This window comes from Musa acuminata, chromosome BXJ2-4 (assembly GCF_036884655.1).
Source record: "Musa acuminata AAA Group cultivar baxijiao chromosome BXJ2-4, Cavendish_Baxijiao_AAA, whole genome shotgun sequence".
Lineage (NCBI taxonomy): Eukaryota > Viridiplantae > Streptophyta > Magnoliopsida > Zingiberales > Musaceae > Musa > Musa acuminata.
The window spans coordinates 32386308-32396523 of NC_088341.1; the positions used below are offsets into that span (position 1 = coordinate 32386308).

General features: G+C 36.9%; 1 protein-coding gene across 1 annotated transcript; it reads left to right on the forward strand.

Moving 5' to 3' along the window:
• Positions 1-1831: 1831 nt before the first annotated feature.
• On the forward strand, positions 1832-4858 carry LOC135610352 (calcium-dependent protein kinase 29-like). Its single transcript, XM_065104757.1, has 8 exons — positions 1832-2748; positions 3153-3296; positions 3392-3544; positions 3677-3792; positions 3878-4045; positions 4122-4249; positions 4394-4493; positions 4586-4858. Exons 1-8 carry the CDS (start codon positions 2079-2081, stop codon positions 4640-4642), a joined length of 1536 nt encoding a protein of 511 aa, XP_064960829.1. The 5' UTR covers positions 1832-2078; the 3' UTR covers positions 4643-4858.
• Positions 4859-10216: the final 5358 nt, after the last annotated feature.

Sequence of the window (10216 nt, forward strand, 5' to 3'; positions counted from 1 at the left end):
CTTACGAAGGAGTTATTAACAATATACTACTTTCTTTATTTTCTGTATATAGCTTGCTTTCTGTTTGCTTTTCTAACAAGCTGTCTTACATGATCAAACTTTTTATAATAATGATATTGAATACTACTCTTTAAATTTTATTATAATTTAATTATTTTTATTCATCATGCCTAATAAAATATCTTCTTCTTCTTCCATTTGTTTCTATCATGAAATCCTCTTATGTCACATTCTGTTTCTATTGATTTTTTTATTTTAATTTTTTAAAATAAAAGATTCTCCCTTAACCAAAATATTTTTTTTTTACTTTTCTCAAGTGATCTTTTCAATCTTAGTAGATGAGTTTATAAGGAATCCATTAATTCATCAAATAATAAAAAAGTAGACAATTAACTAAACCCAATAGATATGATTGAATCAACCTAAGGTCCATTCCTACGACTTGCATAGCTAAAGTGTATTTGCACTCAGTTGAATCAAATCAAATTACATTCTAATAATATGCACAACTAAATTAACCCACAATGCATTTCAACATTAGACATAGCCAAATTAACCTGGAGCATAATTCATGATAAGTTTCGATGCCAATCGGCTTATGTGGCCCATTTCATGACTTAACCTGGAGTGGGAGAGATGCAGTAATATATACATGATTGATACTTCATTGTCATATGAACGACATCTCAATATCGCATGATCAGCATTTTAACATCTTACTGACACCTCAATATCATATGACCGACACCTTGATGACATGTGACCAATACCTCAATGTTATGTAACTATCACCTTAACATAAGATTGAGGAAGCCAAATGTTATCACATCCCTGATTCTATGCATCACGACCATATTTAAGTCCAAAAAAAACATACTACCTACTTTATAATCAACACCTACTGCAAAAGTAATAGTATTCAGATGTGAACCTCACGTGCATTCACACAAATGTGAATATTTTTCTCTCCAAAACTAAAGCTGAATCTTTCAAACCCCTTTTTAACTTAAGCATCAAAAATGATCTCATCAAAAATGCCCTCAATATAATTTTATATATTTCGACATAGTTAGAGACAAATATGAATGGTGTGGACTAGAATCACCTTAGGACAAGAGACGAAGGTTCCTGATTGATTCTCATTAAGCATCCGACTCAAACAACATAAAACTGATTTAAGAGTTGTTGCACTTGTCACCACAATTGCACAAAGGAAAAGATATCAAAATGAGATTGCTTTTGTTGTGTTGATCTTGATCTGATCCACAACTTTAAAGAATCTCCTGACGTCAATCATTCCTTGAGGTCTTGTCCACCGGCCAATAGATGATTCTTTCTGAGAGCGATATTTTCTAACGATTATTGTAATTTTTTATTTTTTTAATACATTTGGATTTAGTTTATTAATTCGATTGACATGCGAAGGTGCCTCAGAGTTTATTATATATTAGACTCTTTAAGCTATTAAGATTTATGATAATATTTTAACATAAAAAAATAAAAAGTATTATCTTTTATAATTAATTAATTTTAGTATTTCGATTTTATGTTTTAAAAAAATAATATCGAAATCCTTGTATTTATGAAAGTGAAACATTAAGATGCCAGTTAAAAATTTTAAAAGAAAAAAATTTATTAGAACAATAGATTTAAATATCTCAGATCTCAGTATAATAAAAGTATAATTATAGAATGTAATATAGAGCTTATTTAGGGTGCGGCGGGAACAATGTCACATCCTTCACGCCAAATGACAATTAAGAAGCAACGTCTTGCCAAGCTCACTGATCTATATCTCCCCCTTCGTCGAAGTCTCCTGAGAATATCCATTCCTTTGCGTTATCCGGCAGCAAACTTTGAATCTTCTTTCCCGCGTCGAGATCGACAGACAGCTCAAGGAGCATCGAGAAAAGAAGGGGGAAAAGGAAAGTAGAACCAGAGGTGGAGGAAGAAGAAAGGTAGCAGAACCGACCTCCTCCTCCTCCTCCTCGTAAAGTCTATTTAAAACCCATTAGAAATCACCAAGCAGCCGAAACAAGAAGACGAGAGTCGCAGAGGAAGACGAATCCCGAGCGCCAATGGGGATTTGCTTCAACAGAACCTACGAAATTCCCATCACCTCCGGCCCTGTCAAGCCTCGACCTCCGCCTCCACCCGCTGCCTCCCTTCCCAAGAGTGATCCTTCGAAGCCCAAACAAGCACTATCCTCCGTCGGCAGAGCACCTTCCTCAGCCAAGATCGGACCGGTTCTGGGGAATCCCATGGTTGACGTGACATCCCTTTATACGCTCGACAAGGAGCTTGGCCGCGGCCAATTCGGGGTCACCTACCTGTGCATGGAAAAGTCGACAGGCCGGAAGTACACTTGCAAGTCGGTGTCGAAACGCAAGCTTGTGACCAAGCGTGACATGGAGGACATGCGCAGGGAGGTGATGATCCTGCAGCACCTCACCGGCCAGCCCAACATCGTGGAGTTCAAGGGCGCATACGAGGACAAGTACAGCGTGCACCTCGTATTGGAGCTGTGCTCCGGCGGGGAGCTCTTCGATCGGATCACCGCCAAGGGAAGCTACTCGGAGAAGCAGGCGGCCGCTGTGTGCAGGGACATCGTCAACGTGGTGAATGTGTGCCACTTCATGGGCGTGATGCACCGGGACTTGAAGCCGGAGAACTTCTTGCTGGTGAGCAAGGACGAAAATGCTGAGCTCAAGGCTACAGACTTCGGACTCTCCGTCTTCATCGAAGAAGGTCTTCTCTATCTTTACCATAAAAAGAAAAAAATATGCTACTGAGCGATGACGATTGCTGGGCATCAACTTGCTTGCTTACTTCTCCATAATCTAGCACGAACTCAATCTATTCCCTGTGCTACTGATTTCCACAAAGATGATCCTTATATCAACTACTATGTCATAAATTTTCACAAACTAAAAGATCTATTTAGCCAACATCCTTGAGATTGAAGTCCGCTTTACCTCTCCTTAGGTTCTGGTTCACCCTATGTTTTCCTGAGATACAACTGTGGCAAGCAATAGGACAACACCCCTTACATGAGCTCCACTTAAATCAAAGATATGTTAGAGAAAGCACATCACACATAATGCAGCTGCAACATTCTGCTAAATTCTAAGCCATTTAAAATGTGTGTCCAGGTAAAGTCTACAAAGATGTGGTAGGAAGTGCATATTATATTGCTCCAGAGGTGTTACTGAAAAACTATGGGAAGGAGATTGATGTATGGAGTGCTGGGGTCATACTGTATATTCTCCTCAGTGGTGTGCCACCGTTCTGGGCAGGTATCTACCACAATTACTTCTGATGTGATCCACTTAACCATTATTTGCTTTTGACAATTGTTACTGATGAATCTAAGCGGGAAAAATCCATGCAGAAACGGAGAAAGGTATATTTGATGCAATATTACAAGGGTACATTGATTTCGAAAGTCAACCATGGCCAAAAATATCCCGTGGTGCAAAGAACCTCATCAGAAAGATGTTGACAAAAGACCCCAAGCGGAGAATTACTGCTGCTCAGGCCCTTGGTTAGAATCTCATATCATTGCATTGACAATACAAAGATGAAGCTTAACTTCTTCCGTTTGTAATCTGTTGGCTTGACTGGTTCATTATACTGATTACATTCATCGTAATTTGGATTTGTTTGGATAAAGCAGAGGACCCATGGCTGAAAGAAGCTGGTGAAGCATCAGATAAGCCTATTGACAGTGCAGTTCTTACCAGAATGAAGCAATTCAGAGCGATGAACAAGCTGAAGAAACTTGCGCTGAAGGTAGTACTTTTGGAATATTTATACAGGTTTTTCTCTATATTAACTGCTGTAGTTTTGACCTAAGATGCCTTCTTGAGTGATCAAGGTAATCGCAACGAATCTTTCAGAAGAGGATTTAAAGGGATTACAACATACGTTTAATAACATAGACACCGATAAGAGTGGCACGATTACACTTGAAGAATTGAAGACTGGACTGAGAAGGCTGGGATCGAAGCTGACCGAAGATGAGATCAAGCAACTCATGGACGCAGTAAAACAGCAATGCAATCTCCTTTTCCTATCACCTGCACCAAAGAACAGTCTGAAACGCTCGTTTTCTGTCACAGGCAGATGTAGACAAGAATGGGACTATAGACTACCTTGAATTCATCACTGCAACGATGCATCGCCATAAACTAGAGAAAGAAGAGCATTTGTTGAAGGCTTTCGAATACTTTGACAAGGATCATAGCGGGTAAGAACTCGGTTCCTGACTGCAGCACAATCACCAAACATTTATTCTTTGCAAAATAGCACCAAACAAAACAGATGTTCATCAATCGAGGTTGTAACAATGGATCTAATTGTTTGATATCTACTTTCTTGAATTCTTCACCAGGTATATTACAAGAGACGAACTGAAACATGCCATGTCACAATATGGAATGGGTGATGAAGCAACCATCAATGAAGTACTTGATGATGTTGATACTGATAAAGTAAGTGATTGTCTCCCTCTTGTGCATTACAACCTACCTGCATGTATACTTGAGCCCTTACAAGAGCAAAAATATATGTTAATTCTTCACAGGATGGTAGAATCAGTTATGAAGAATTTGTAGCAATGATGAGAAAAGGCCACACATAATTCTGGAGAAAGCAGGAGACAAGCAACTTGTTTTCCTTTGAAAATATAAATAAAATCCATCCCAAAATAAAGTGAGAGGCTCTGAATGATCAATAAAGCATTGTGTATGTATCCACTGATGTTTCAGATATGTGTAAATTTCAGAAATGAATCCAGGATGCTGATTTCTTGTGTAAGACCAATTATGATTGGAAGAATTATAGCGTATCAATTTTAGTGCTGTCTTCCATTGAAATTAGAGCTTCTAAATCATGAATTATGTCTTAAGCCTTCGCTTTGCGAATACTGAGTCAACAACTCGTACCTTCTTTTACTTCCTTCCCTTTCCTCTTTCAATGCTACCAACCACTTTGCTTCACCCATTTCTTTTCCTAACAGTTGCATATCATGTCAACTCTTGATGCAATGTATCTAATCTGTATTTACTAAGATGATCCTTCAAGGTTTGGTAGAAGATTCATGTCACCACCTTCCTGTTTAAGATCCATGCCCTTGTTATATTTCCTCATATTAGAGTTACTGAAGATGGTTTTCTTTCAAGCCTTCAGTAAGCTTGGTAGCCTTATTATTCTTGCAGTCGTACCCCTGACAAAGCTGCTATATGTTACCCCATCACTGAAGTTGATGAATACTCCTCTTTTTGTCATTTCTACTATGTTGCAACCAAATGCTACAGTCGTTCCACACGTGTGAGTCAACTGTTAGTTTGGCAAGTAGCGTATAATCTCACATCAGGAAAATTAAGCTTGTTATCTCCTATTACAACTATAAATAAGAGTCTGAGCTTTGAAGCCATGTGCATCATAAGAAAAATCTAATTATTTGTTTTGCGTTTAATTTCTATTAAGTCCACACTTAGTTAAAATAGTTTGGAATTATAGTTTGAACTTTTTTTATTTAGTAGTTTTAAGTGTTTTATGATATAGGAATATTTTTCTAAGGCATTTGTAATTGTTCCTATTATAGCAGAGTTTTGCTCCTCCTTTGTCCATGGACGTAGGTGAATTGATCGAACCACGTAAATTTGGTGTCCTTGTCTCTTTTATTTTTCTGTTTTATTATCTTTATTGGGTTACCAAATTATCCTTTGGTAAATTTTTTAGGGCCAACTCTAACAAACTAGTATCAGAGCTTGGTTTCGGGATCTTTTGGTAACAATGACAATAACAAAGATCGTTGTTGAGAAATTCGATAGAAATATCAACTTTGGCATGTGGCAACTCAAGATGGAGGCTATTCTGGTTCAAGACGGAGTTGATTTGGCACTATAAGGAGCTGAGAACATTCTAAATGATATGTCAAAGGAAGATCTTGCGGGTATGGATAAGAAGGTTCGATCAAGCATTATTCTAAATCTCTCTTACGAGGTTTTACGGGAGGTAGCTACGGAGACTACGACTAAGAGCATGTGAGACAAGCTTAAAGCTTTGTATATGAAGAGATAGTGGAGAATCGTCTCTCTTGAAGCAGAGTTTATATATGCTTTGGATGACTAAAGGTACATCTATACTCTCACATCTTGATAAATTTGATTCCTTAGTTATGGATTTGGAGAATATAGATGCGAAAATCGATGACGAGGATAAGGCTCTGTTACTTTTGTGTTCTCTTCCCCAATCTTTTAAATATTTTTGTGATACTATGATTTATAGAAAAGAAACAATTTCGTATCAGGAAATTAAATCCGCACTAAAATCTAAGGAGCACAGGGATATCACTGGGGAAAGTAGAGGAAATCAGGCTGATGGTCTGGTTGTTAAGGGTAGAACAGATACAAGGAAATTTGATAATAGTAGATCTAAATCTAGATCTAAATTCAAACATACAAATTTGGAGTATAGAGAAAAATTACTTTAAATTAAGGCTGATTGCTTTAAATTAAAAAATAAATTTAAAAAAAAAGAGAAAAATTACTGAGAAAACTATTGAGTCCGTTGAAGCTAGTGTAGCAGCTGATGAGAATGTTGAAAATATTGTCTTGACTATTGATGACAGGACGAGGTCTAAAAATAAATGGATTTTAGATTTGAATTGTTATTATCACATGTGTCTCAATAGAGATTTATTTTTCACATATGAATCTTGTAATTATGGAATTGTTTTGATGGGCAATAATGCCACATGTGGTGTTATTAGTAGAGGCACGATCCAATTAAAATACATAATGGTATTGTGAGGACGCTCACTGATGTTAGACATGTTCCTGATTTAAAAAAGAATCCCGTCTCTTTAGACACTCTAGAGGCTCTTGGGTATAAATACGCAGCTGAAGGTAGAGTAATGAAAGTTTCTAGAAGTGTCATTATTGTTATGAAAGTTTATAGGTCTGGTTGCTTGTATATTTTGTAGGGAACTACTGTCACAAGCTCGGTTGCAGTCTCGTCATCATCATTGTCTGATTCTGACATCATCAAATTATGGTATATGCGTTTGGGTCATATGAGCGAAAAAGGTTTTTGAGCATATTAAGCAAAAGAGGTATTCTTTACGGACAGAGTATTGGGCCACTGGATTTTTGTAAATACTGCATTTTTGAAAAGCATAAAAGAGTCGGTTTCAATTCTCCAACAGTTCACAAAACGAAAGGTACTCTTGACTATATTCATTCAGACCTTTGGAGTCCAGCTCGTGTTCAGTCTAAGGGTGGTGCTAGGTATATATTTGATTTTCATTAACGATTATTCCAGGAAAGTTTGAGTTTATTTTCTAAAGCATAAAAATGATATTTTTCTAACCTTTAAACAATGAAAGGCTTTGATTGAGAAGCAAACAAGTAAACAGATTAAGCAGCTTCGAACATATAATGGCATGGAATTTTATGAAGGTGACTTTGATGAATTCTGTAAAAATGAAGGAATTATTCGGCATCACATTGCTAGGATGATGTGTTAGCAAAATGATGTGGCTGAACATATGAATAGAACACTCTTGGAGAGAGCAAGATGTATGATCTCAAATGCAGGATTGACAAAGGACTTTTGGGCAGAGGCGATTAATATGGTCTGTTACGTTGTCAATCGCGCTCCTTCTACAACACCTAATTTTAGAACTCCGGAGGAAGTTTGGTCAGGTACTCCTGCTGATTACTCTGGTTTAAAAATTTTTAGGTGTTCAGCATACATGCATGTAAATGAAGGAAAATTAGAGCCTCGGGCTAAAACGTACATTTTCCTAGGGTATGCTTCTGGGGTGAAAGGATACAGATTATGGTGTTCTGATCTCAAATCTCTAAAATTTGTAATCAGTAGACATGTTACGTTTTATGAATTATCTATGTTATCTTCCAAAGAGGAATCTACTAGTTGTACAAATGATAGTGCACAGAAGCAAATAGAGCTTGAGATTGGTAGTTCTAATTCTTTTCAATTGAACTCTTCTACTCAAATAATGCCAGTAGATAGTCTCGAGTCTACTGACGAAGATGATTTAGAGGAAGAGCAATATTTCATAGTTAAGGATAGGCCACAGAGAGATATTCGACCACTATAAAGATATGCAAATTTGGTTGCATATGTTTTGTCTATTGCAGAAGAAACAAGTGAAGTTAGTAAGCCTACTACCTACTCAAATGCAGTTTCTTGTGATAATTCTGTAAAATGGTTGATTGCGATGAATGAAAAAATTGAATCTCTCCATCAGAATAGAACTTGGGATCTTTTGAAGCCGCCTTCGGGTAAGAAAATTGTTGGATGCAAATGGATCTTCAAAAGGAAGGAAGGTATTCCAAGGGTTGAAGATGCAAGGTACAAAGCACGATTGGTTGCAAAGGGCTATAGTCAAGTACATGGTATTGATTTTAATGACATATTTTTATCTATTATTAAACATAGCTCTATTTGTGTTTTGCTTACTTTAGTTGCCATGTATGATTTGGAATTTGAGCAACTTGATGTCAAGATAGCTTTTTTACATGGGGAACTTGAAGAATAAATTTACATGGAGCAACCTCATGGATTTGAAGTTGATGGTAAAAAAGACCATGTTTGCTTATTAAAGAAATCCTTGTGCGGATTGAAGCAGTCTCCAAGACAGTGGTATAAGAGATTTGATTCTTTTATGTTGGGTCATGGTTACACGAGGAGCATGTATGATAGTTGTGTCTACTTCCGGAAGTTTACTTATGGCTCTTTTATATATTTGTTGCTTTATGTTGATGACATGCTTATTGCAGCTACGAATTTGCTAAGTAGTGAATTAAAATGAAAGATTTGGGAGCAGCTAAGAAAATTCTTGGCATGGAGATCAAAAGAGTACGAGGAGTTGAAAAATTATTTCTGACCCAGAAAAATTACCTCGAGAAAGTCTTAGAGAGGTTTGGCATGAAAAATGCTAAGCCAGTAAGTACTCCTCTTGCTAGCCATTTTCGGCTATCTGCTGCTCAATCACCACAATTAGTTGAAGAGGAAGAATATATGGTGCAAGTTTCATATTTCAGTGTCATCGGCAGTATTATATATACAATGGTTTGTACTCGTCCAAATATTTCACAAGCAGTCAGTGTGGTTAGCATATATATGTCTCGCCCAGGTAAAACACATTGGCAGGCTGTGAAGTGGATTCTCAGATACTTGCAAGGGACTTCAGATGCTTGTTTAGAGTTTGGGAAAAATCGTGACACTTTGGTTGGTTTCGTCAATTCTGATTATGCTACGGATCTTGATAAACGAAGATCTTTGACAAGCTATGTTTTTTGCATTGGCGATTGTGTAGTTAATTGGAAAGCTTCCTTACAACTTGTCATGGTTTTATCTACTACAGAGGCAGAATATATGACAATAATAAAGGCGATCAAAGAAGTTTTATAGTTAAGAGGTTTGTTCGATAAATTATGTTTGCATCAAGGTGGTACTACAATTTACTGTGATAGTCAAAGTGCTATTCATTTGACTAAAGACCAGATGTATCATGAGAAGACAAAACATATCGATATGAAGTTTTATTTTATTCGAGATACCATTGCTGAGGGAAATGTCCTTGTTCAGAAAATTCATATAAAGGACAATCCAGCTGATATGCTTACGAAGCCTCTTCTGGTTTACAAGTTCAAGCAGTGCGCTTGGACTTGGTTGGTGTTTATTATTGGTGATTGCCCGTTGGGGCTTTTGTGAAGAAAGTGAAGCAAGTTTTGTTAATTGTCAATGTTGGGACATGCTAAGGTAGAGATTTGTTAGTTTGGCAAATCCCATATAGAAAAAATCAAGCTTGTTATCTCATATTGTAACTATAAATAAAGGCCTGGTCTTTGAAGTCAGATGCACCACAAGAAAAACTTAATTGTTTGCTTTGGGTTTAATTTCTATTAAATCCACACTTAGTTAAAATAGTTTAGGTTTATAGTTTGGGCTTTTCTTGTTTAGTAGTTTCAGGTATTTTATGACCTAGGAATATTTTCTTAAGATATTTATAATTATCCCTTTTATAGTAGAGTTTTGCTTCGCCTTTGTCCGACGTAGTGTCATGGACAAACTTCTAAACAAGATGTTTGATGTAATGCTTATGTATGTCTGTGTCTTTTGGCATGTTCATGCCTTGTACAGCATGTAGAAGAGCGGCCGAAGGCTTAATAGTCTCATT

Bases quoted from the DNA above. Each gene is read 5' to 3' on its own strand.
- LOC135610352 (XM_065104757.1), top strand. From the start codon at position 2,079: ATGGGGATTTGCTTCAACAGAACCTACGAAATTCCCATCACCTCCGGC. The intron at 2,749-3,152 runs GTCTTCTCTATC...ATGTGTGTCCAG, and splicing joins CTCCGTCTTCATCGAAGAAG to GTAAAGTCTACAAAGATGTG. The intron at 4,250-4,393 runs GTAAGAACTCGG...ATTCTTCACCAG, and splicing joins TTTGACAAGGATCATAGCGG to GTATATTACAAGAGACGAAC.